The 27,517-nt window shown below is 41.7% G+C and overlaps 1 protein-coding gene across 8 annotated transcripts; it reads left to right on the forward strand.

The window, feature by feature from the left end:
- The first annotated feature begins 365 nt into the window (after positions 1-365).
- On the forward strand, positions 366-26,828 carry LOC121073493 (zinc finger CCCH-type antiviral protein 1-like). 8 transcript variants are annotated; one of them, XM_040564410.1, is made up of 14 exons: positions 366-2,012; positions 3,774-3,906; positions 6,471-6,723; positions 6,803-6,946; positions 7,289-7,357; positions 7,928-8,029; positions 10,322-10,445; positions 11,594-11,759; positions 14,333-14,453; positions 14,981-15,077; positions 15,488-15,569; positions 19,330-19,460; positions 23,967-24,118; positions 24,757-26,828. In XM_040564410.1, the coding sequence occupies exons 1-14, from the start codon at positions 1,828-1,830 to the stop codon at positions 25,038-25,040; spliced, it is 2,043 nt and encodes a 680-aa protein (XP_040420344.1). In that variant the 5' UTR covers positions 366-1,827; the 3' UTR covers positions 25,041-26,828. The 8 variants fall into 8 exon arrangements, with proteins under 8 accessions (XP_040420344.1, XP_040420339.1, XP_040420392.1 ...); XM_040564405.1 differs by having other exon boundaries at positions 366-1,508; XM_040564418.1 differs by lacking the exon at positions 6,803-6,946 and having other exon boundaries at positions 709-1,508.
- The last annotated feature ends 689 nt before the right edge of the window (positions 26,829-27,517 follow it).

Below are 27,517 nucleotides of genomic sequence, written 5' to 3' on the forward strand. Positions count from 1 at the left end.
AAAGTTTCTTTGCTTTTATTGAGGACTGACCACAGACCCTCCTTAAGTGTATTTCAGAGCAATAGAACATGCTTGCCAAGGCTGTATTTGCAGCTTCTTTCTGCTTGCAGTCCTTCACTTTCGTTTCCCCATTTCATGCTGTTACACTGTTCCAAAGCCGTAACCAGGAAACTCCTCTACCCACATAGTTCACATTTCTAAGTGGATTAATGTGCAAATGCATGTTTTCACTGGAATTGGCTGAAAAACAGAAGACAAATAAACGTAAGCAAATGACTAAAAGGTTTGCTAGTTTCATTATTATTTTCTACTGCTTGGCATTGGCAATAGATTGCTGACTCACTGCTTATTTTCTATTTTATCAGTCAGATTTAAACCTACATCAAGTATGGATCTGAGTTATATCATCCCTGACAACCTGTTGGCAACCTGGGAACACACGTATATACGCATGTCTGGGACACAAGCCAGCCCAGAACTACCAATGCACATTTCTGAAACTAGAGTTGATATGGTACTCTTTCTACCCCTCCTTTTCTATTCTTTTATTTAAATAACTTCATTTGTTCCGATATCAGAGCAAGGGGGCGAGTATAGGGAAACATGCCTGATGGAAAGATCCTTCCACAACTTTCCAAAACCACAGAGTGCACATCTCGGTCCTGATCTTTTGGGAGGTACTGTGACGTGACCAGCAATCTCTCACACAGAGGCCGTGTGTACCAGGCAACACAAGCTGGCATCCGCTTCTCTGCCAGGGGTAATTAACTTCCTGATGTGGGGGGGTGGGTGAGCCTGCCTGCTTCTTTGACTTGCATTGCCGGAGAGTTTGAAGGTTAAAGCTGAACTCTGGTGGATCTGGCGCTCAGCCCCCGCATCTTTCTGATTCAGTTGCATCTCCTTTTTCGCACTCCTGCTCCAGCATTTTTTCAGGAACCGCTTCTCGGCTCTGCACCCTCTGCCAGGACACAACCGTGGCACTGGCAAGCAGCTCCCTGCCAGCACAGAAGACAGAAAACCAACAGCAGCACGACACGAACACTAGAATTATATCAGGCTGCGAAGTTTCTCTTTTATTAAAGTAAAAAAAGCCAACAACAACATGCAAAGAGCAGGCGGGCCCTCTGCCGCTCCGCCCCACGCCTTCAGTTTCGATTCCTGAAGGCAAGAGACTGCCTCGTCGCCTGCCTCCTTGTCTCCCGAGGCAGAAAGGCAACGATGAGCGACCCGGTGGTGTGCAGCTTCCTCACCAAGACCCTGTGTGCCCAGGGCGGCCGGCTGGGGCTCACGGAGCTCCGGGAGCACATCGACCTGTCGGAGCAACAGCTGGTGGAGACGCTGCAGGCAGCGGGGCCCCGGCGGTTCCTGCTGACTAGAGATGATGGCCTCCCCGCCGAGGTGCTGGCCATGTCGGATGTGCGGGTCTGTGTCCTCAAGGAGTGCCAGGGCTGCGACCGCCTGCACCTCTGCAAGCTGCACCTCAGGGGCAAGTGCAACCTGGGCCCCAGGTGGGCACCCTTGGCCGGGGGGCGGCTGTGGGGCAGGGGGGCACCTCTGTCTGCTCTGTGGGTATGTGGGTGTGTGGATGGGTGAAATGTTGTGCCAAGGGTGAGGCGAAAAGCAAAGCGGCCCTGAAAGACAGGTGCTGCTGGGGATGGGGCTTTATTTCCTGTCCGCAGCACCCCCTTTTCTGCCCTTGTTGGGGGATGCGAAGGGCAGGCCAAGCAGCCTTTCAGGGGATTTGTTTTCTTTCTTTTTCCTTCCCTGGGGCTAACCGAATGTGGTAGCTATTAGCTAAGTAAATAAACAAACAAAAAAGTCAGGAAAATGAAACACAAATGCAGAAATGAAAATGGAAAGCGGTTCAATGAGAATGAACTCGAAAGAAGAATTTCCTGTCAGAGGCTTCTGTTGCAGCTCTTGGTCCTGGGGTGTTATCACACCGGACTTCTGCCTCCACAAAGCAGTTCCTCACACGCTCAGATGGGAAGGAGTTGGAGGGGAAAGGCCCGGTGTGTATCCAGATGGTACAAGTGAAATACTAGGCTGCTAAAACTCTGTTACTCTTTGTTGCTTTGCTGACTTGGTAAGATAAGGCTACATAGGATTTGCAGTTAGAAATATCTTCAGGTGCACATAGGCACCCCCACTGAAAGAACAGAAATATGCAACGATTTCCTTTGTCATGCTGCAGCACTCCTGGGCAGCCTCCTGCCCTCTCAGTAGTGCTAAGCGTTTAAAATTGCCTTTGTGTGTATTAATAACTAATACAAGAAAGAACATGCCTTTCAGGTGTATTTAGGGGATGAAGGGATGTTGATTAAAATGAGGAGACAGAAAGAGGGCTACATGGACCACATGGATCAAGACAGGTTAATTTTTAATTGATGAGATAGAATCAAGGCTCTCTTCCAGATCTTGCATCCTTTTTTGTTGGAAAGGAAAACATCTGTGCAAGTTACTGGGGTCTTCCTGTTCAGTGAAATCATGACTTTTAGTCAAACTAAGTCAGCTTTTAACTTGTATCTGACCAGTAGCTTTTCATTGCTTTTTTTTTCTAAATGTATTGCTAAACCACAGTTGATGAGTCATCATAGCATTTCTGGACTGTTTCAACCTTTGACTTAGAAATGAATACTCAAGTGATATAGATTGTTGTGTGGCTGTTGGTGGCATCAAGTGGGTGCAGAATCTAGTATCCTTAGAAGATTGTTTCTCAGGACTGACAATGGCATATTCCTGCCCTTCAGACCTTGCATTCTTATTTATTTGCTTACAAAGCAATGTGTCCTACAGTTGGGTGGTGAAATGTCTACATAAAATTGTGTAATGTAATTCAGCATGTCAGGTAAAATGTTTTCACAATCTTCAGTAGTTAACTAGTGCTTAAAAGGAAAAACAGAACAGAGATTTGAGTCTGACAGGGTAACAGGTACTTATTGGTTGAATATGTCTAGCCTTAAGGCTATATCAAATTATGTTTTTGAAGGGCAAGCTTTCAGGAAACTATTTTACTGCATTAAATTATTGCATAGATATACCTTATTTCTCCTCATACCATTGATTTTGAAATATCTTTACAAATAAATGCAAAAAAATTAGAATCTCCCTTTCTTTGTAATTCATACTCACTAAACATGTTTATCTTGAGTTAGTAAGTGGTGCCAGCATTTCATTAGTGTCCTTTAAGCATTCCTTTATCCAAAACTCCAAGTTCATGAACTTCCATGGATATTGTGGTTTGTTGTTGTTATTTTAAAACTTCCCACCCAGCAGAGATAACATTGTGTTGTGTTCAGTTTCATTATCTCTTTGTTTTGGGCTCTCGGACTGTTGCATCTTTCTTTACATGCCATCCCTAGGACAACATTTTACATGCACGAAATCGAGCTCATCGCAACTTCCATCACTGCTGATGTATATCCTCTAAAATTAGCATTCCCTCCAGCTGTTCAGATTGTGTGACTTGACTTGCCTCTTACTGGAGAGGAAGAAAGTGTGGGGCAGACAGACTTGACTTTGTGTCTGTGCTTTCTCACAAGTGGTCTGGCCACATTTATGTTAAAAATGGGGATAATAACAGTACTGTATTTCAGAGTGATTATTCTGCTTACTTCATACTCTTGCTAATTTATTATCTGCGTGTTCACAGAGGCTTTTGCCGAAGTGCCTTTCTCTCCATGTTTTTTATCAAATTGTATGTTAACTAAGGATCTTTAAACCAACTTGACTGAAAAAGTGAACATCTGATATTTCTGTCTATTTTCTTGCAGAGCTTGTAGGTACTCTCATGACATCAGCAGCGCTGAGAACAAAAAAGTCCTAAAGACCCATGAGTTGTCTGGCCTCAGTGAGGATGAGCTGCGAGTCCTGCTTCTCCAAAATGACCCTTTCTTCCTTCCCGATGTGAGTTGTTCTGATTTCTTAAGCTTTTGTTTATTAGGAATAGGAAAGGGTAAGAAAGAAGGTGGGGGTCTGATCTCAATTTCAAGCTCTTAAGTTATATAGTACCAGAAATATTAAGGTTAGTCTGAATGAACTATGAATGGGAATGGCTGTCTGTGAAAGCACCAGAAGAAATGCTAAAGAGCAAGGGTTGTAGAAACGTCATGTACTGATAACTAAAAAAACATGACAGCAATAAAACTGTTGAACACAGAGGAGCATCTTGCTTGCTTATATAGCAGAAGGCCTGCACTTGGTTTAGGCCTTGTCACATATGACTTGTCAGCAGAAGAGCTACCCTCTGACAGCAGGAAACATACAGCAAGCTTCCATCTGGCCTGTTCTGTGTGCCATTCCTCTTCCTGTTAGCCCAACAGGATGCCCATAAAGTTACTCAAAACAAGCAAACAAAAGATGTCAGCAACTTCATCAGAGATTTACAGATGGTGAAGTAAGCAAGATGGAGGTGAAAGGTCACAGTCACCATACATGCATACAGGGTATAAAGGCCTAGCAAAAAAACACGTTTGTTGGCTCTTAGCCAAGAGATAAAGAAAACTGGGAAACAAGCAACCCTTTTCTTGTCCAGCCTACATAGGCCTGCATGTTTTGATGCTCATGGGCATAGAAGAGTGAGAAACATCTGTGAGAAAATGACCAACTGACTGCAGTCAGTTTCATGTAAAATCTGCCCCTTCAAAAGTGCACTGAGGCTTATGTACATTATTTTCCTACAAAGCAACCTGTGTTCAGTTTGTATGTAAGTAATTGATTTTGTTAAGTTTGGCCGAACAATGCAATCTCTGGTTTTGTGTGCATGTGCATATGGGTAGTGCAATTTTCAAAGTACTGTTTCAAAGCCAAGAGTATCCTATTCTGGCTACAGCTGTTCCTGGTTAAGAAATTACTGGAGTACTGCCTGCTGCTCTTGTCTTTTGGAAGTTACAGTCTCTGCAGATCTGTTGGCATAACAGTTCTATTGTTTTCTTATTCCCTGCTGTGACAGTGATGGACTTTGACAAAATAGAGCATTTTTTGGTGTTTTAAAATATGTCATGCTGGCAGATTCAAGGAGCATAATGGTGATGAGCAAGAAGGATTAATAATCTTCATCCAGCTCAGCTGCATCTACAACCTAAGTGTTTCCTGTTTAGTTACTCCCAGTAATGAGCAGATAGTATCAACCATCATTGATTGGTATTACTCTTACACTCTTATCTGTAGATCTGCCACTTCTGGAGGGCATCATTAATTGCCCCTAGTAGAGCACTGTAACTCCTGTTACTGAGTAAAATAGCTCAATCAGTGGAAAACATTGACTTAGGCCATTCTAAAACCTGAGAGCTGAGGCAGGGGTATGAAAGCCTGCTTCACTTTTCTTGCTTAGAAATGCTAACTGTGTGTGTGCCTGCTGACAAATGAAAACCCTCAAGCAAAAAGAATCTTTTGTCTTCTGTGGACTGAACTTGGGAGCAGGGTAAGAAAAAGTAACAGTACCCCAGAATCAGGATTTTCTTATACTTTCCCTCGCCTTCTCTCTGGCTCTCCTTTTTCTTTTTGCTGGCAAATGCAAGGGGCAGTGTGTTCTCTTGCTGCAGCTAAATAGTGTGTTCTCAGTTTAATTGAGGCACAGCTTTGTTCTGGTTTTGTGGTTTATTATGATGCTTTTTACAAGAAGACATCTTACGTGTCCCTTCTGATGCTGTGGGAACATGTGACAATACAGCATCAGACAGACATCTATGGTGGGGCCATGGCATGCTGTGCAGAATCCCCATCCGTGGTGAGGTTCAACACCCTTGCTGTTCTTCAGAACTTTATAGTATTTTTCCAAAAAAACAAACAAACAAACAAACAAAAAAACACTAAAACTATTGGTCTTTTATCCATACAAAACTGAATGTTTTGTATAGTACACCAAGGTTGACCGAGAACATTATGCATTTATGCATCTCCATAGGAGCATGGTCTTATAAATGGTACATACAGGTTGTGTTGTTGAAGGCAGTCCATGTTTATGTTCACAGGATGCTCTCCTGTTGCTTGGCTGTCACTAGTGGTAACCTACAAGCCTCTTCAGCCAAGGCCTACAGGTCTAAGCTGATGAAAGAACTGGAGCATCTTTCCTATGAGGAGATGCTGAGAGAGCTAGGACTGTTCAGCCTGGAGGCTCAGGGGGATTTGAGCAATGTGTACAAATGGCTATAAATACCTGAAGGGAGAGTGCAAAGAGGACAGAGCCAGGCCCTTCTCAGTGGTGCGCAGTGCCAGGGAACAAGAGGCAGTGGGCACAAATTGGCAGACTGAAGGTTCCCTCTGAACATCAGGAACCCTTCTGTGCTATGCGGGAGACTCCACAACCTCTCTGGGCAACCTGTGCCAGTGAACATCACCCACACAGTACAGAAGTGCTTCTTATCAGTTTTTCTGCCATAGAAGCTGAATGCCTGTAGATACAAAGAAAAAAATCACTGAATCTACTGTGCTTCTCCATTTTGTGCTGTATCTGTTCTCCCTGTTTATAGGTATGCCAATTTTACAACAGAAGGGATGGTGTCTGCAACCAGAAAAACAACTGCAGCAGGCTTCATATTTGCCGACACTATCTCCAAGGGAAATGTAAATTTTTTGTATGCAAGAGGTCCCATAAGCTCTTGGATGAACACCCACGGAGAGTGTTGGAAACTGCAGGCATTGATGCGAAGATAGTTTCAAACTTCCAAATTATATATGATCACAAGCATGTGGAGTTCAACAAGGAACAGAACAAGGAGAAAAGTAAGTTGTAAGAAGAAATGGGTTTAAACAAGATTTTGAGATTGACAGACGTAGAACCTGTTCTTTCCTTACCTCACAGCTAAATCCCATCGTCACTTCCGTGTTTACAACTACAAGCGAGTAGAAACTTCAAGGAAAAAGCAGGCAGATACAAACAGCGAAGAACAGAAGCTACCTTTAGAAACCACAATGGGCTCCGGGGTGCATGTACCACCTTCAAAAGGTGAATCTAAATAAATACCAATGGTTTTTCCTATTTCCCCTCTTACAACATGGACCTTTTTTTTCCCATTCTGCTGTTGATCTGCATTTGGGAATGGAGTAAGTCGTGGCCAAGTCATGTGGGAGGGAGAGCTGCCTTCCTATTGTGTGTAATATTGCTATCGAGTGGCTGCTGGTAGTTGTGACTAGCTGGAATTTTTAACTGTTACTGCTCATCTGTCAGCAGTGGAGTGGCCTGTAAAATGATCTGTGCTGAATGTAATCCTCAACACACAAATTGGGATGTTGCCAGCTAGCTGAGGTTCTGTTACAGCACTGCTATTCATTCAGTCTTCTCATGCAGATCCCAGTAGCAACGAACCTCCTCAGAGCCGACACGAGTTGCCAGCAGGTGCCAGAGGTAAAGATGAAGGTATGGATTTTTTCTACTCTCCAGTCCTGAGATCAGGGGTTCTCACTGGGATTTGGTTTCATACAGTCCTACAGCTCCCTGTGGTAGTGGGAGAGCAGCTTATGAGCTTACCATACCATATGCAGAAAGTGTCAGACAGCCTGCAGAGGAGTGTTGAGATTTCTGCCTGAGCATTCTGCAGCATAGCCGTGTGTTTGTCCGGTCTGGGGAGCAATCGGGAACAGTTCTGGGCCTATTGCTTCCTTCCTGGGAGGGAGAGAGAGTTGTGTGTCTGTGATCTTTTCCTTGTCCCCAAGGAATGGATACAGCTTTAGCAGTAGAGAGGTTATATTGATACACGTTCTAGTGTGTGAATAGGAACTCTTGCATCTCCTGCCCTCCTGGGCAGAAGGGCCTTGGCTTCAAAGGCCTAATTCAGAATACAGGGATAGTCAGATCCTGAAGTGCTTGGCTTGGCTATTACAGTCAACTCCTTGTTATGTGTGGGATGAAATGTCAAATGCAGTATCTTTCTCATGGGATTGTGTTTTCACAGGGTAAATAAAGGACTGATGTGTTCCTTCTTGTTAGGTAAAAAAGACGATTCCTCTGCGAACACTTTGAAGGACAAGAAGGAAGATAACAGTGATGAGATCTGCTTGTTCTATGTCTGGAAGTACTGCAAACATAACGGTAAGCCTTACAAGAAGTAATAGTATTTTGGAGAGCAGTGTCTGAAGAGGCACTGTCCACTCGATGGCTCTGACTAGTGGAGGCACATGGTGTGTCAGCACCTCAGCATTGTCCATGGCCAGTTATACATTCTCACTGTTTCACTTTGTTTCCAAGTCAGTAATGAACTCTGTCAGAACTGCAGACATAATCAGAGGAAATTCAAGTGGATACACATAAACCCTCCCTCCTTTTGATGACATGTTTGTGGTCTATTTCAGTCACGTTGATGAGGTCATGCCTTGGGCATGATTTTCTAAAACCCTTTAACTGTTAAATGTTATACTTTCTGTAGCTATTAGATCAATTTAACAACTGGCCTTATGCTGATGGTTGATCATATGCCATCCTTTATTCCTGTTGTGTCTTATGGACGTCTGATAATAGGCGTATTCTTGCCCCATTAAGTCCTTTAAAAAGTGACCTGTTACAATGACTTAAGAAAACACAGTAGTTGTACTATGTAAGCTAAATGTGATTCTTGCTGTGGCCAATAATAGGGATCTGGGGAAAATATAAGTATAAGCAATTGTATTCAGACACAGTCCCAGAACAGTCTCCTAAGCCCTCAGTGATTTAGGCTTCCTTGGATAAGAGGGATGTAGCATTAAATTTTTCTTCTGGTCAACTTGTCTGGTCACTTTCTAAATTTCTACTCCCTTTCTGACTTCCTGGTCTTGGCAAAAGACCATTTAACTAAGTCAGACTGTGTTCACTTTTTGCTTAGGAAGTGCGTACTTAGTTGCTTGATGATCATTTGTTCTCAGATGTTTGTGTGTGTTTAGCATTTCTGTAGTGGGTTTGTGTTCTTGTAAAGATGCAGTTCTCCCCTCAGAAGCTCCTTTTCTGAATCAAATGAGTAAATTACTCTTTCCCACTTTAGGGCTTGATAATGCCTCTTCTTCACCATTACTTGGAAGAGAGGCAGTGCTTTAAAAATAAATGATGCCTTTTATGGGTACTTTATGAACCATAGAAATGAAATCTAGCCCAGAGAGACCAAGTGTGTTTTTTTTTCTTTTCTATAGCTTTTCAAGTTAATTTAGAGATGGTGCTTTCAAGACAGGGTATGTTCCACGCCTATCAACAGAAAGAAGGAAAAAAAAGAAAAAAGAAGTGAATTATTCTGTTTTCATAACCAGGGCTAGTTGTCATATGTTCTGTGGTCAGAAACGTCAAGGGAAAGGAATGATAAAACTTTTTGGCCCTGTCTCTGCAGCAGATACCCCAGCCTGGTATCACGTTTCTCAGACTTTCTCTGCTTCTTTAAGACCAGGCTTGAGGGTGAAGGTTATAAACTTTTTGACTTGCATGGTGTGAATGGTGTGCCCAGGCTCAAAGCGACTATACTGTGACCACCAAACAGCTAAACCCAACCACTGGAGAGTTAGTGTGTTTAGCCATACGGTGTTTGGTTCAAAAGTTGTGAATAAGAGGTTTGGTCCGTACTCAGATGTGGAGTGCTCATCAGCTACCCTCACAGGGAGGTATGGAGGTCAGACTGTGCCTGTATAGAGCAGCATGCATTCATGCAGAGATGTTAAGGTCTGAACTCAAACTCACAGACCTAAAAAAAGTCTTCCCCTTTCTGTGTAACACAGGTCCCACATACAAGGCAGCTGAAGTTGTTGCTTCCCATGTTCTGAGAAGCAAAGCAGCAATTCCAATGGTGCCTAACAGTCTTGTTAGTAGGACTGTGTGCTACATGTTCCAGGACGAATGTAGAGTCTCTCTTGCAGGATATCCTGTGGAGTACTGCAGTCCTTTATGCTGCCTCATTCATTGGGCTGGGCCTAAAGAAAACACTTTAACAGTCCATCTTGTTAATGAGCTCAGAAGCTCTAAGGGACTGAGGGAAAGAGAAGCAACTATTTTGGAGTGCCTGTAAACTTGCCCCTTTACAGCTGAGAAACATGGTGATGTGACACATAAACACTAACTTCTTGTCTGTGGCTCTGCTTTCCCAGCTGCCAAAGTCGTGTCTCAGCAAAGAGACGGTTGTGGTTTTTTTTTTTTTTTAATACATTTGGCAGGATGAGAGCTTGTGTTGCTTTCCTAGATAACACTAAAGAAACACACACCACTATTGTTTCAACACATTTCTAATTTCAGTGGTCTGTCTTTATTGCTCATACCAAAGCCCAGGAGGTAAAGCCAAAGAATGCAAAAAGTGTTTGTTCCTTTTTTTTTTTTCTTGTCTTGTTTTACTTTCTGTGATTGCAGAGCTCTTGACTAAGTCTGATCTTGTTACAGACAAATGCAGATCGATTCATTACCATTTGCCATATCGATGGCAAGTATTTAATGGGTTCACCTGGAATGACCTTTCCATGATGGAGGAAATTGAAAAGGCCTATTGTGACCCAAAAATGAACAGGTATACTGATAGTTGGACTGGTTGCTTAAAGTGCTGTGGTTGAGCCTATGAGGGAAAACTCTTGATTTCTTCTTAGAGATGTCTGACTTCCATAACTTCTGATTAGTGAGCTTCTCAGAGTCTGGGAGGAATGTACAAAGATGAGGGTGTTTTTTTTTTCCTTTCTAAAGAGAAAAGTAAAAGTGACTGCATGGAAATATCACCCCATTTTCATCTTCTAAAGTATAACATGTCAGTATCTTGCATTTAAAACTCTGCAGAGTAATAAGAATAAAGTGGAATTCAGTGCTTAGAGTGTTAGTATTTCAGGTAATAAATCATAACTTATTTTTACTAACTAAGTTAGGTCTCTTAACAGCAGTTCAGAGCTGGTCTGTATTATGAAATGCCCTCTCCCTTTCCCTCTCCTTTTCCCTCTCACTTTCCCAATGTATGCTAGGGTCATTAATTTTTCCTTTAACTCCTTTCTGAAATCCACACTGTAAGTCAGCTGGATTGGTAGGGGACCCCAAGTTTGCCCTTGATAAATTGACATTGTCATTTTGGCTCTTGCCTTTTAAGCCAAAAAATTATTTTGATTTGCTGCTTGACTGGGCTGCTGGGTGGTGCAAATCACAAGCAAGATTCCCAAGATGAGGCTGCCTCAAGTTAATTTTTCAAGACTGCAAAGAGTAAAATTCCACGTAGCTCCAGGGAATGGGATTTGTAAAACTCACAGTTGTGATTGTGTTCTTTGTAACCACAGAAAAAGAACAAAGCTGATAAGCTGCAGGTGTTTTTGGCAAAGTCAGTAAAATGCTTACCAGCTTCCATTCTTCTACTGAGAAAAATTGCTGTGTGCATTTGTTTACTGCAGAAATCTTTGCCTGTTGTGTGTGTAGCCCCGGAATGTCTGTGAAGCTGGCAGCATGTAATGTGGCTAGTGACTGAGATGATATTCGCTCTCTCACAGGCCATAGCTCACTTCTGAATGTTGGAAGCAGTTTTCAGAGCTGCCATGCATGCTGTGGAAAATACTCTTATTTCAGGCCTAATTAAGTTCAGACAGTCACATTATATTAAAGAAGATTGCACCAGATTAAACAGGAGATTAGATTATTAAAATCTGTACTGTTTACTGTAATAAACCTCTGCATTTGTCCTTACAGTATAGCAGATCAGAACATTAATTTCCAAACAATGACCTGCTCCTCTTCGTTGCTTCGACGCCTCTCTACACCATCATCTGTCACACAACCCATGTTTGTACTGACTACAAAGTGGATTTGGTATTGGCAGAATGACCAAGGCCAGTGGATTGAATATGGAGAACAGGCAAGTCAACATCCTGTACATCTTCCTCATCCTGTGCTTTGAATCTCTCCTGAAGGAATGTGTGGAGCTTCTTCCCTCCACATCCCTTTACACAAGCGAGGTTAATTAAGTAAATACTTGTGCTTGAATTTTAGCATCAAATAAGGCAGGGATGCTACAGATGTTCCTAACAGATGTGGTAAAATGGTGACAGGCTGGAGGGGAAGGAACACGCCTCTTCTCCTTACAGTGAGATTCAGTACAAGCAATTGTCTTTCCTTGTACTTGGATGATTTGTCAAATCTGCTTTCTTGACAAAGATCTTGATGGTGAATGCAAGAAGACAAAATATCCTTTTTTTTCAGCTTATGTTGACTGTTTTTGATGATGCTTGCTGGTTTCTGTCATCAGATTCCCTTTTGGAGTTGTCTGTGTCTTCTACATACTATCCCTGAGATATGTACCTTTTAAAATTATTCAGGAAGTAGTCTTGCCTGTTTTAAGCATTGCCCTTTTGCCTCAGAGATGTAAGGATTGCTGTCTCAGGTCAAACATCACCTTTTTCCTTGGGTGGACAAATCCTCTTTAATGGGAGAGTGATCTATCTGAAAAATTGCCATCTGATGGTATGGGGACAGACAGGTTCTATAGGGATCCTGGGCAGAATGAAGATGCTACTAAGTTGTAGTTATAATTGAAGCTTTATTATTCCACAGAATTTTGTAATTAATGTAGCACCAGGTTTTATGATCAGCATAGCACAGTATTTTATAATCAGCATATCTTATGGTTAGTTAGTGTTTGTTCTAAGCATCTGAACCCTCTGCAGGCTGGGTCTGTCACAAATTAATTTGGACAAGCTAGAACTTAACAGGAATTAGGTTTTATTAACATTTTATGGTAAACTACAGAATTAGTTTCTGTGATATTTAGGGATTTAGTTAAAGATTTGAGAATGGCAAGGTTCACATGAGACTTACTGCAAGGTACAGGGGTTTCTTAAACTTAGTTGCATGCTTTAAGGACTTTTTCCTTTTTGGTGCATTACTTACCCTTTTGTTTCATCGGCGTATTCAGCAGATGATCGTTGAATCTCAACAAGTCTGGCCTTTGGTGAATTACTCACTTTCCTCTTTTTGCAGCATATGCAGCAGAATATCTCAGAATCTTGAGGAGTCTGCCCTGAGAGGCATGCCAGCTTAGGGGGAGTTTTGGTTCATAGCCCACTACTATCCTGAAGAGCTCAAGGGGCTCTTTGCTTATGACCAGTATTTATAGGATCACAAGACGATTGACTCTTAGTACTTTTACATCCTGGCTACGAGATAGACAAGGAAAATCTGGTATTTTCCACCAACCATGTCATTCTGGTATCTTCCAGAATGTCCATTTCTGGTACTTCATAGATTCAGCTATGATCCAGGCCATAAGGGTTTGAAACATGATCAAGGAGTTTTGTACTCACCTGTTTGTACTCACCTGTTACACCTGTTGCCCATTGACAATAGAGGAATGATGTAACATTAGTTAATCTTGAACCACAGCTGAGTTTAGGGGCAGAGCTACTCCACCAAAGGGTCAAATCCTAACACTTGGCATGCGATATAACAATCACAATCTACACTTGGAATACTTGGATTATGAGTCACTCAGTCCTTGAAGGAAGCATACTATGGTGGAGGCATCCCTGGCTGCTGGGGAATCATGGGTTTTGGCATCCAGCAGCAGCTCCAGTCCACGTCCCACTTAGGACCTGTAGCTGCTTGGCTTTACAGGCAGTGCTTCGTGTGCTCTTACACTTCCCTGGGCTGTAGCAGGATCACCACATCCTGTTTGGCCAAGTGCCTGGGACCTTGGAGACTGGCGGGGAGGGAAATAGTTGGCCTGATGCCCAGAGCCTTCAAGACCAGAAGGGAGGGAAGAAGTCAGCCTGGCACCCCAGGACCTTCAAGGCTAGTGAGGAGGGAGAAAAGGGGGGCTGATATATGACCAGCTCACTTACAGATAATGGCTTCTTACTCTACAAAATGGCATTAGTTATGATAACCATATTACCAAGGGTCACGAGTAGGGGGCACTGGTCAGAGAAATGCAGGAAAAGAAATAAATAAGGCATCTCTCCTTCTTCTCAGGAAGATCAGTTTTCCCTACCTGGTTCACAGTGTAGCTGCACAAATGGTTTTCTTGGCTGAACGCAGAGTTGATCCAGGGACAGGGAAAGGTAGGTAGGGGAAGTTGATAAATATAGTGGCTCTGGTAAAGTTGGGCCTTGATTTCAATCAGCAGCTTAGATAGAAAGTGTCTCCATCAGCATACTCTGATGTTTTACATTGGTTTGTACACTAGAGAACTATATTTGTTACAGAGATTTATATGGGATACTTGTATGTCCAGTATTATGTATGTCCACATATTTAGGAGTGTTTGGTACTCACAACAGGCCACAACGGTTCTGGCTGGATCCCTGTTCATCCTTCTCATTGCTTCCTCTTTCCTTCTACCCAAACTAGTTATCTAAGGTTTAGTCTTGACTGTGTTTAATCATTACTCTTCTCTCTCTCTTGTGTTTTTGTTTGTTCGTTTTTTTCCTAAAGGGAGAAGGTGATGTTGTGAACTCGCCATCTTCTGACATACTTGAGAATTTGTATCTGGCAGATCCAGATGCCACCGTACCTTTCCAGGCTGGCTTGTATGGTTACCAGCTCAATTTTAAAGGTACTCATTTTAAAGGTTCTCATTTACAGCTATGCAGGGTTTTACAGAGGTTAATTTGCAAACTATCCCAGCTTTTCAAGGCTATGCCTTTACTAATGTTACCAGATTTACTCACTGGAAATGAGGTGGTGACAGAAGTGAGGAAATTCCTTACAGAAGTACCCTTCCCCCTTACTCCTTGATGCTCTCTGGACTCACATAGGAGCAGAAATCAAAAGATCGAAGTCTTCACATAAAGTCATGGTAAACCTGAAGTAAAGTGAGGTAATCTCCCTTTCTGTGCTGCTGGAGCAACTTTTGAAGAGCACGAATGACGTATAGGAGCAAGTAAGATAGGCAAAGGCTGAATAAGAGTTACAGGGAAGGACAAGAAGCTTACATAGGCTTTGTGCAACTGTTCTTCAGCAGGTAGCATTGACAATGGATATGCCATTTTTCATTAATGGATGATTATCATTAATTAATGACCCTATCTGCTAGACTTATTCATTACATTTTTTCCTTTTCCTTTCTCTTTTTCCCTTTAGAAATGACCCAGACAAACACTTCTTCTAAAACTAGAAGACGGGTCTGTAGGCGACCAAAGTTTGTGTCTTATGAAGAAGTGCAGAAGATAAAGCAAAGGTAAATGATGCTCTTAAACTGTTTCATATTTGAGAAGTATTTATAAGGCAAAATTGCTGCCAGTGTAGATAGTAGTTGTGCAAAGAATTCAGCTGTTGCTAGAAGAAAACATATTCACTTGCTATATGATGAGCTGCCTGCTCGGTGCATTGCCTCATTTCTGGGATACGTTACTCCAGGTACTACATTCACAGGATTGGTGATGGACAATCATGTCTTAAATTGGCACATGAAAGAGGACTGTGACAACTGAATGGCAGCTTACAAAATGAGTCTGTTTCGCAATTTCTCTGTGGTTTATTTTGTTTATTTTTAAATGTAGGAATTGCCCAAAGGGGATGCTGCCAAATTGAATAGTCAGAGCAGGACTAGAAATGATAACACTTTTGCACTTTCTTTCCCTTTGCTAGCAGTCAGAGGGATTCTTCTATTCCAAATCAAGCCTGTCCTCCCCACTGGGATCCATTTGCCTTGCCTGACTCAAAATACAAGGTATCTTATTTTTTAGTTTGTTTGTTTTAATTACTCACTCTAATGATATTAAAAAGTAGTCTTACTGGAAGAGAAATACAGACTGTTGAAGTCCTACAGCATAGTAAAAAAATGCTTCTTGGTGTTACATTTGTCCTTTTATACACTGTTTTTGACCCTGATTAAGGAACAGTGCATCATGTTGAGCACAAGAGGTTTTACTCATTGACTGTTACAAAATCTTGCATGATATTGATCAAATTGTATTGGCACAGACATACTGATAGCTAAGGGCAGGACAGAAGTAATATATTTTCAGACTGAGAATTCCTTCTGGCTATTTTCAATTGACATAGAGCTCCATTGCTATTCTCACTCCTTGTACTTGATTTTCCCTAGTGTTAATACATTGGGAAAGGCATGAGAACCAGAATTATCATGTCTCTTAGCTTCCATGGGCTGGTTTCTGTTACTCTGCTTTGTCCTGAATGTTTAATTTTACACTGACTACCTTCTGTTGGATCGTGCCTTACTGAATGTAATACTAGTATCTGTCTGTGTGTGTGTATAGCAAATTCATCTAAATACAGTTCTGCTAAAAAAAAACAATAGGTAAACTTTAAGTTAATTGCTTGGTACATTAGCTCCCTTCACATCGTTGTTTTTCACAATTAGTAGAAAAACAAACAGGCAAACAACAACAACAAAACCACTAATTTTTTCAGACTGTAAAAGTTTCAGGTGTCTAGCACCTGATGGTTGAACTAGTAAGAGTTTGTGTGGGAACCTAGCAGCCAGACCTTTCGAAGAACTGGACCTGTGATACTCTGAGCTCTGTCACAATAACAAAGACAGCTCATTGGCTCTTCCCTTGGCTTTTCAGCAGCTTATCTGAGTAAGGCTTGATTTTTAACGTAGGCTTGATTTTTTTCAAAAGAATGACGGGAAGACAGGTAGCTCAGTTCCTTTTAGGTCTATGAGTTGTATGCACTTAGTGCTTCCCTTATTTACTCTGAAAATTTCAGTCTGAATTTTAGTTGAGTCCATTCATTTTGATGTTTCTGGAGTCACTGAACTGAGTGTGAGAGGCTTTGGAATGTGACATGCAGATCCATGGTATCTCTGGTGGAACTTTTGCGGATGTGTGAAATTAAAGATCACCTTGTTTCCTAGAGCTCAGTTTGCTTGCTGAGTTGGGACCTAAGAAAACTGTCTCTTAATTTACAAACTGAATGCCTTTCATATGAAAGGAAAAGTTAATTCTGTATCTAAAAAATGACAGAGCCCACAGTACTTTTTGGTACTAAAAATGAAAACCTGGGTTAGATTAAATAATTCTGTGTGGCCCTAAGCATGTTTTTCGCAGTAGGTAATATTGGGACTGGCTGGGATTCTGCATGCATGTGGTGACCATCGTAACATCTGACAATTATGACCTGATGAATTCCCTTCTCTTCAGATACTGATAAATAATCCTGGCAAACCTTGCTGCACTGGAAGTGACCCGTTATAAAAAGGAACACCTATGAGATAGGGAGAGAGTCTTTCTTGCTTAAAAAGAGCAGCTCTGTTTTGGTAACATTGCTTGTTTTTTGAGTGTTGCAGTGTCTTAATCTGTAAATTATTTAGTCATAGTGCTATAGAAAGTAGAGTATATGAAAAGCATGTTAGATGTTGGTAACAAACACCAATTGGAAAATTGGTGTGAATCTCTTTGCTGTTTAACAGACAAAGTGAAGTTAGTAGCTGATAAACCTTTTAAAGGCGAAAAAGGAATTGGTATTTTCTCTTGGACTTCATGTTGGGTTTTAAATTGTATCTTTAATGTAGAACTGAGAAATGTGTGTGATGAAGGTGGTATGTTTTTGTGTCAGTGGATTAGTCTTCATGTGGCAGCTATGTTTCAGAATCCTGACAATGTGTGCTGAAGACTGGTGTGCTGAAGACTGCTGTGCTGTATCAAGGATGGGAGCTGATGTGTCATAATGGGTTAGCAAATGGTTCTCCTTGCTAGGATTTTCCTTTGTAAGTCTGAAGACGAAAAGAGCTAAAGAAGTTTTGTTATTACTAAGCAGCAACCTGCAACAGCAAGGTGGTGTTACCCTTTGTTAGTAGGGGTTGCATCTTTGGGGAAATAAAGACTATCCCAAAAGAGAGTTTATGCAAAGTAGAACTATCTTTGTTGATTGGAAGCCATCACATCTAAAATAATTGAAGTACCCATCTTACAGCTTTAGGCATTGTACCATGTAGCTGACATTCTGTTGTACCTAGAAAGTTTACACTTCCTTAGCAAAAGATTGAACATCGCAAAAGCGTATTTTATAGTCCAAGTAAGAATCGTTTATGTATCAATAAAGGATGTAGTACTAAAATATGTTGACATAATTTTCATCTTGTAGGTGACAGTGAGCTGCGGTGTCAGAAAGCATGCAGACAATAAATACTAGCTGGTCCAAATTGTTTTGTGTTGCATTGTGAAGAGGCTTTGCAAAATATTCTTGTATTAGGGCATGTGAAATGTTCTTCAACTGTGTAAAAACTCTTTAATAAATACAAAGAAGTAATTCTTCCTTGTGCAGCTGACTTTATTCTTGATCATTATAAGACTCTCATAAAATAAGCCTCTTCTTCATTAAGTATTTAATGCATGGGTTAGACATGATATCTAGAAAAACACTCCTTTATTTATATGCACCTGTAAAATTTAATCCCTGTTTTATCTCCTCTACAAACTTATCCTTCTAAAATGTGCAGCTTTCAACTGATAGGCTGAAATACTGATTTCATATTACCTCCCTGAATGACCACAGCTTTCCTTCTTAAAACACACCTTCGATAGGTGGGTTGCTGGGTCTCTCACTTTAAGTCCTCTTGATTCCTCAGTTGACTTCGGCAGCAGTAAAGTGAAAAGCGTTACTGCATGAGTAAAGTAAAACGTATTACTGCATGACATCAGTCTGCCAGCGTTAGGCATTTTCATTCTAGTTTACAGAATATAAGTGCCCATTCTAGAAGATTAGAGAAAATTGGGAAAATTATTCACGATGTAAGCAGAAGAGCACAAATCATGTTTAAATTGTTTTACATTAACTTTTCTCTGGAAAAAATGTGCATTTCTTCATGGATTTTTAAACACAAAATGTGGATTAATAGACTTTGTTTTCTTTAGGAAAGGAAGAAATGTATTTGTTTAAGTGGGTATTTAGTGTAACATTCCTACTAGAATCTTAATTGCTCTCATGTTTAGAAATGTAGCTTTTTTTTCTTTCTTTTTTTTTTTTCTCCTTAAATCTATATTTAAATGCAACTTTCCAAGTTTTAGCTTTGGAAAGTTGAGGAGGTTTGATGCTTGGAGACTGCATGTGTGTTACAAATGATAATTGTTATCTAATACTTTTGTTCTTAATCAACTTTGTTCATAAAACTAATATTATCTGAAATTATCAGTCAAGTTTGCTTTTTGAGATTATTCTTTCATTGGGATTTATAGCTACCAGTGTCAACTCTTACTTGGAGATGATAAAAATTTAATTGACCTCTTCTTCACTTTCAGTGTCCTTCCTGAAGAGAGGTGAGGTGTCCTTGCAGAGCAGGAGTGACATACTGATTTATATATTTATTGTTTGTCCTAATTATTCACAACAATTTAAATCATTAAATCAACTTCCTTACGTATAGTTTGAGGGCCATTCTGAATGTTTGTCTGCCGTAATCAGGCTTCTCTGTGTTATGAGCTAACTGAAGCCTCATGCCTTCTGCTTTGGTTTATATTTTATAGGCAGTGGAGATCAGTAACATATCCTCTGAATACAAAGAAATAAAGAAGCAGTTTGAGCAGACTATGAAAACCTACAACATCGTTAGAGTACAAAGGATTCAGAATCCATCACTCTGGAAAGTATTTCAGTGGTTAGTATTTGTTTTGTCATCCTTAAGGGCAGGGGGTCTGCAAGAACTGGTGTCCTAAATCTACTTCCTAGGAAGTGAAAGAGGTTGCCACCTGTGCTTTAACTTGACTGGTATTTCCTTCTTAGGGGCAGACTGAGGAGTGAAATTGAGTGAGTAAGTCCTATCAGTCTAAGATGGACCAGAGAAAGCCATATTCCCAGGGAGAGCTTCCCTTTGCATGACTCCTTCGAAGGTGAAGGAGGGGGTGACAGAAAGACATGAATGACACAGAACTGTGATGAGGATATCAACAGTGGCGTGAAATAGTATATTGTCAGAGGGGTTGAACAGAAACTGCCTGTTGCACATGCGTTCTGTCTGTTACAAATGTTTATCCATTATAGTATACAAAGTACTTGTTAAAAACACTTGTTTGTGCCAAAGAGGCAGTGGGAACAAACTGGCAGACAGGAGGTTCCCTCTGAACATCAGGAACCCCCCTGTGCTCTGTGGGTGACGGAGCACTGGCACAGGTTGCCCAGAGAAGTTGTGGAGTCTCCTCAGACACAGAATCACAGAATCATCTAGGTTGGAAGAGACCTCCAAGATCACCTAGTCCAACCTCTGACCTAACACTAACAAGTCCTCCACTAAAGCATATCACTAAGCTCTACACCTAAATGTCTTCTAAAGACCTCCAGGGACTCAACCACTTCCCTGGGCAGCCCATTCCAATGCCTAACAACCCTTTCAGCAAAGAAGTTCTTTCTAATATCCAACCTAAACCTCCCCTGGCACAACTTTAGCCCATTCCCCCTTGTCACCAGGCACGTGGGAGAATAGACCAACCCCCACCTCACTACAGCCTCCTTTAAGGTACCTGTAGAGTGCGATAAGGTCACCCCTGAGCCTCCTCTTCTCCAGGCTGAACAACCCCAGCTCCCTCAGCCGCTCCTCGTAAGACTTGTTCTCCAGACCCCTCACCAGCTTTGTTGCCCTTCTCTGGACACACTCAAGCACCTCCATGTCCTTCTTGTAGTGAGGGGCCCAAAACTGAACACAGTACTCAAGGTGCAGCCTCACCAGAGCCAAGTACAGGAGTACAATCACTTCCCTAGCCCTGCTGGCCACACTGCTTCTTATACAAGCCAGGATGCTGTTGGCCTTCTTGGTCACCTGAGCACACTGCTGGCTCATATTCAGCTGACTATCAACCAGTACTTCCAGGTCCTTCTCTGCCAGGCAGCTTTCTAACCACTCATCTCCCAGCCTGTAGCACTGCTTGGGGTTGTTGTGCCCCAGGTGCAGGACCCGGCACTTGGCCTTGTTGAATTTCATACAGTTGGCCTCAGCCCATCGGTCCAGCCTATGCAGATCCTCCTGCAAAGCCTTCCTACCCTCGAGCAGATCGACACACACACCTAACTTGGTGTCATCTGCAAGCTTACTGAGGGTGCACTCGATCCCCTCATCCAGATCATCAGTAAAGATATTGAAGAGAACTGGCCCTAGTACTGAGCCCTGAGGGACTCCACTAGTAACCGGCCTCCAACTGGATTTAACTCCATTCACCACAACTCTTTGGGTCCGGCTACCCAGCCAGTTTTTAACCCAACAAAGCGTACGCCAGTCCAAGCCAAGAGCAGCCAGTTTCTTGAGGAGAATGCTGTGGGAAACGGTGTCCAAAGCCTTACTGAAGTCAAGGTAGACCACATCCACAGCCTTTCCCTCATCCACTGAGCATGACACTTTGTCGTAGAAGGAGATCAGGTTCGTCAAGCAGGACTCACCTCTCACAAACCCATGCTGACTGGGCCTGATCGCCTGGTTGCCCTATAAGTGCCACGTGATGACATTCAAGATAATCTGCTCCATGAGCTTCCCTGGCACTGATGTCAAACTAACAGGCCTATAGTTTCCCGGGTCTACCCTCTGGCCCTTTTTGTAGATGGGCATCATGTTTGCTAGGCACCAGTCAACGGGGACCTCCCCTGATAGCCAGGACTGCTGATAAATCATGGAAAGTGGCTTGGCCAGCTCTTCTGCCAGTTCTCTCAGTACCCTCGGGTGGATCCCATCTGGCCCCATCGACTTGCGTACATCCAAGTGCTGTAGCAGGTCGCCAACCATTTCCTCGTGGATTATGATGGCCACATTCTGCTCCCCATCCCCTTCCACCAGCTCAGGGTACTGGGTATCCAGAGAACAACTGGTCTTGCCACTAAAGACTGAGACAAAGAAGGCATTAAGCACCTCAGCCTTTTCCTCATCTCTTGTCACTAAGTCTCCCCCTGCATCCATAATAAGTGTTTTATGTATTTATAAAAACATTTTCTGTTATCCTTAACAGCAGTAGCCAGATTGAGCTCCAGATGAACTTTGGCCTTTCTAATTTTGTCCCTGCACATCCTTACAACATCCTTATAGTCCTCCTGAGTGGCCTGCCCTCTTTTCCAAAGGTCATAAACCCTCTTTTTTTTCCTAAGCTCTAGCCACAGCTCTCTGTTCAGCCAGGCCGGTCTTCTTCCGCGCCGGCTTGTCTTTGGGCACGTGGGGACAGACCGCTCCTGAGCCATTAAGATTTCCTTCTTGAAGAGTGCCCAGCCTTCCTGGACTCCTCTGCCCTTCAGGACTGCCTCCCAAGAGACTCTGCCAACCAGTGTCCTGAACAGCTCAAAGTCTGCCCTTCGGAAGTCCAAGACAGCAGTTTTACTGATCCCCCTCCTGACTTCACCAAGAATAGAGAACTCTACCATTTTGTGGTCACTCTGCCCAAGATAGCTCCCGATCACCACATCTCCCTCCAGTCCTTCACTGTTTGTGAACAGAAGGTCTAGCAGGGCACCTCCCCTGGTAGGCTCACTAACCAGCTGCATCAGGAAACTATCTTCCAGATCCTCCTTGCAGATCTTCAAAAACCACCAGGACGTGGTCCTGGGCAGCCTGCTCTGGGTGGCCCTGCTGGAGCAGGGGTTGGGCCAGATGGCATCACCCTTCTGTGTGATTCTGTGTGAAAAAAGAAGTTGGCAAGGGTAAGGGTGCTTAGGCCCCTTTTTTTCCAGTCAGATTTTTTAAGGCTTCTTCAAGAGTTTGAGTACCTCTTCTTAATGAAGTCAGTGTTCAGTGAGAATGGTGCATCCTTACACTTTAAGATTATGATCTCTGTTTTCCAAAGCTCTTTTCTGGTTTTCAACATCTGCATCAGTGATCTCAAACTCTTGGTACTTGTGCCAAGACACATACCTGCAGATTGGAGCTGGCAGCAGGGACAGTGACCACGTTCAAGTGCATTTAGTAGCAGATCAAGTTGTTGCATAGAACAGTTGTCTAGTTTAAAACAAAAGCACGGATACATAATACAAGTATTGTAGGACCATTTCATTACCATTCTCAATGGTAATGAAGAAGAAAAATACTTCTCAAATAAGTACTTTGACCTGTGAAGTAACTGAACCCAGGAAGTTATTGGCTAGTAATTCAATAAAACATTCTATCTAGCAAAACTTAGGCACCTGAAAACATGTAATTTTGTGTACTTTTAATCCTCCTCCGATGAGACATTTAAACCAACCAGGCAGAGTTTGACACAGTTATGAAGTTCTCTATCAACGAATTGTAGTCCATTGTTCTTATCACTTCACTAAGGCAGTTTTCAAGTTGGAAGTATTCTCCCCTCTACCTTGGTCTGTTAACTTTGTAGCTGATAACTTCCTGAAGAACGTTACTTTGTTGTCCACTTCAGCAGCTTCTGAAAAATCTGTGGAAGGTCATGATGCTGTGCAGTAGTGATGGGAGATACTAGTTAAGTCTCCCATTGTGATTCCTCTTTTGGTACTGCTCATAGCTCGCCATCTGATGCTGGCCTTAAATTAATAAGGTCTTCAGTGGTGAAGGAAGGGTCAGTTTATCTCTTTCCGGTTCTTGTCTCCTCAGCAGAATTGCAGGGGCAGGAGCTCAGGGTGGTGGAGGGTTACGATGGAAGGGGTGATACAGGGAATGTCAGGTGCATGCTGAAAGCTTGTCTCAGCACAGCCCTGTCCTCCTGCAGGATGATTGGCCCCATACGCATGGCAGTTTCAGTCTACTGGAGGAGCAAAGAACAAGCTGCCTCTAGGCTTTATTTACTGCTGAAGCATGGAGGCTCTGGGGTTAGTACAACGTCTGCTCTGCAGCGTTTGTGTGTGTATGTGGGAAGGGACAGGAGACATTGAAGCAGAACTAGTATGACCCTGCACAGGAGCAAAAGCTGTGGGGACTGTAGTAGTGTCAATGCTTGCTTAATTCTGGCTTTTGTCAATGAATTGATCTAGAATTGCTGGACACTGGTATCCGTAGATCATTCATCTTGCAATTTTTCATCATACTGCTAGTCTGTCTCATCTTCCAAGCTGAGAGAGGAGAAAGCAGACAGGAAATCTCATCCAGCTGATATTTACATGTACATCACGTACTTTTAATTATTTTTTTAAACCCTTTCTCAGTTTTCTTCCATGGCTCATGCTCTCCCATACTGCCTTTTTCTGTTAGGAAAAAGGAGCAAATGAAGAAGGAAGCTGGAAAGAAGGAAGTAAACGAAAGGCTCCTGTTCCATGGAACCAAGGGTGCCCACCTGGAAGATATCTGCATAAACAACTTTGACTGGAGAACTTGTGGAAGCAATGGAGCCAACTATGGAAAGGGTATGTAGGAAATGACTGAGTGTCAGACCTTAGAACCCCCTGATTTTGAAGTCTTTAAAGATGAAGAACCCCCCCCCCCCAAACAAAAAAAAAAGAAAAAAAGAAAAAAGGTAGGAATTGGTGTTAGCATCTTCCTTCTGTCTGGGGAGGACAAGAATTTGCTTTGTGCAGGGGTATGCTTTTTCACAAGGTGTTGAGGGAATTTGAAAAAGCCCCCGTAGCTGGAGGTGGGATCTTCTAAACATTCAAGGTCATGATTTAGACTTGCCAGAGAAATAGCTGCTACTCATGGCAGGGAACAAGAAGGTGTGCATTCCCTCAGTATGATCATGGAAGGTCTTTGTGTTTTCCTGTCTATCCCTCTAATAACAACACACATACTTGTAGTGTTTTTATGCTGTGTTTGGTTTTTCTTTATAATTATTCCTATAATAGCAAATTCCAAATAGAAGTTCTGAGGTGAAACCCTTTCTCTTGTAAAATAAATAAGTAAATGCACTCTACAGTATTGTGTAAACTGAGTAAGAGAAGACTTGAAAGTTGGGTCAAATGCCTCCTGAAAAAGGAGGTGATGCTCTGTTTTCACTGTCATTTTATACAAATCCCTTATAACCATATGTTTTTTTACCTTTTTCTAGGAAGTTACTTTGCTAGAGATGCTTCATATTCCCATGAATACTGTCAGTCTGCAGTGAAACCAAACGTCATGTTCATGGCTCGTGTATTGGTTGGAGATTATGTTCGAGGCAGGGCAGACTACGTTCGCCCACCAACAAGGTCTGCTGACGGACTTTGGTTTTATGACAGTTGTGTGGATAACGAGTTAAATCCCTCCATTTTTGTTATCTTTGAAAAAAATCAAATTTACCCAGAGTATCTGATAGAATATAAGGAGGCAGAAAAAAAATGTATTATATCTTAAAGTGATCAGAGCTGTTTGTATCCCTCATGTTATCTTCCAAATTGCAGGTGTTCTCATATTTCTTTTTAATACAACATTTTTGAATGTTAATCCAAAGAATTTTTGTGTTGAGGAGGACTGGCAAAACAGATGTTATATCTGTTGAGACTAATTTCCTTGTCTTCTCCCTTTCTCTCCCAAATGAAGCATAGACATTTGGATAACCATAGCAGAAAAATCAGAATCATGGGACAGGAAATTGAATGCTACAACTTCTGTGGATAAATAATTGTAAACACATTTTCTTGGAAATAGAGTAGAGAGGATTTCTCTTTATAAACAGGTTTGGTTAAGAGAATAATTAACGGTATGGTAGTTTTTAAGCTTTCTGTTTTTTAGCAGTTCTCAAGATTCTAACAGCATTTTGCAATGCTGAAGGCTTTGTAGAGACTTGAAAATTCTTTTCAGTGCAGAATATGACTGTACTCGATCCTCTTGTCTATCATGAATCTAAACAAATCAGTGTATGTAAGAATGACTTAGTTTTCAAAGTGCTGTTTGTTAATACCAGTACTAGTTTCAAGTTTAAAATGGTAAAACAAAGAATGAAAAGTTTAGTTTAATTTCACGTTGTAAATTCTCAATTGGAGAAGTTTCGTCTGTACAACGGCAGCTGCTGTTTTGATCAGGAAATTGCTGGATCAAATTCTTTTTGCAGATTTGCAGTAACTTGCTCTGTGACCTATAAAGAAATACATCTGGAGTGAAACTATGAAAATCACAACCTGTGAATAAGCTAAACTAAAATTTGGTGGTTTGGCTGCAGCTAATGGTTGTACGTACATAAAGGCTGTGTGACAGTCAGCTAGGCTTTCAAGTGAATGTGGCCATGTACTTTCTCACTGTGAACACTTGCTTAGCAAATGCTGTAGGACCAGAGAAACATCTTAAGAAACATTGATCTTTTCAGTCCTACTTGTGTATGTTAATTTTCGTTTTTCCCAAAATAAAAAATAACTGGAAGAGACCAGTTATTTTATCTTGAGGCCAGTGGTAGAACTACTGGCCTAAGGTATTTCGTATATGTGTTTTGTTGCACACAGTGCATTCATTTGAGAATTCACTGTCAAGTGTAGTTCCTCTTAGTACTTCGAGCACAGTGATCCTGGATACTGATTAATTTGGTCCATTTATTTTTTTTTGTCTTTGTCAGTGAGGTACAACCATACTAACAGTGGTTAAACCCTTTTAATTAAGTTAGATGTTTTTTCTCACCCCAAAAGGATAATGTCATATAGAGATTCTACTGAATTTTACTAATGAATTTGTAAGTAAATTGAAGAAAGTAGAAAGATATTCTTCTGTAGAAAGATATTCTGGCAGTGTAGCTATTGAGAGAGAAACTGTTGCTGAGGCTAAAGAAAGACTAATGGTAATTTAAGATAAGCTTTACAATAACATGAATAGCTTCCTAGTAATTTGCATCTTGAACACAAGTCTGTCAATCCTGTGTACTACTCAAATTCTCAAAGTTACCCGAGAATGGGAAAATATATAGAACTAGTATATCTTATTAGAATGACTGTTTTAGAACTAAATGAAAACATATCAATAATGCACTAAATGGGAAGGTTTTACCTATATTCAAATTCTCTCACTTTTGGTTTGCCTGTAGAGTTCCTAAATCACTGGGTTTTGGCATGTTTGCAAATAAAATGTGTTTTCAGTCACTTTTCAGCTTGTTAATGTGCAGTTTGTCTCTATGTGTAAAAGGATGGCAAAACTCAACACATCTAGTAAACTAGCTACTTAATACATATGCTTACTGTCTTCCTTTCATCCATGTTTCTAAACTGGGCAACTGTGTGGATGTAGTTTTGCATTTTAGTGTAGATGCTCAGCACCAAGAAACCACTTGCTCACTCTCCCCAGGTGGGATGGGGGAGAGAATTGGAAAGGTAGAAGTTCAAGAACTCATGGGCCGAGATAAGGACAATTTACTAGGTAAAGCAAAAGCTGCACACGAAGCAAAGCAAAACAAGGAATTCATTCTCTACTTCCCACCGGCAAGCAAGAGTTCAGCCACTTCCAGGGAAGCAGAGCACACAGAGCAGTTCCTTGGGAAGAGAAACACCATCGCTCCAAACATCCCCCCCTTCCTCCTTGTCTATCCCAGTTTTAGTTGCTGAGCATGATGCCATATGTTATGGAATATCTTTTTATTCAGACTGCGTCACCTCTCCTGGCTGTGCTCCCTCCCAGCTCCTGGTGCGCACCCAGCCTCCTTGCTGGCAGGGCAGCATGAGAAGTAGAAAAGTCCTTGGCTCTTTAAAATTAAAAAGATTGGTGTGTTATCACCACTATTTTCATTAAAAAATCCTAAACATAGCATCATGCAAGCCTCTGCAAAGAAAATTAACTCTATCCCAGCCAAAACCACAATAACTGAGTATATTTATGTAAATTAACTTTGTAGCTAAGATGTCCTTGATATTAAG

Source organism: Cygnus olor, chromosome 1 (assembly GCF_009769625.2).
Source record: "Cygnus olor isolate bCygOlo1 chromosome 1, bCygOlo1.pri.v2, whole genome shotgun sequence".
NCBI lineage: Eukaryota > Metazoa > Chordata > Aves > Anseriformes > Anatidae > Cygnus > Cygnus olor.

Excerpts from the sequence above, each read along its gene's own strand:
- LOC121073493 (XM_040564405.1), top strand. The coding sequence starts at position 1,219 with ATGAGCGACCCGGTGGTGTGCAGCTTCCTCACCAAGACCCTGTGTGCC. Across the intron at positions 15,570-19,329 it reads TGCCTGACTCAAAATACAAG|GCAGTGGAGATCAGTAACAT; the intron begins GTATCTTATTTT and ends TATATTTTATAG. Across the intron at positions 24,119-24,756 it reads TGGAGCCAACTATGGAAAGG|GAAGTTACTTTGCTAGAGAT; the intron begins GTATGTAGGAAA and ends ACCTTTTTCTAG.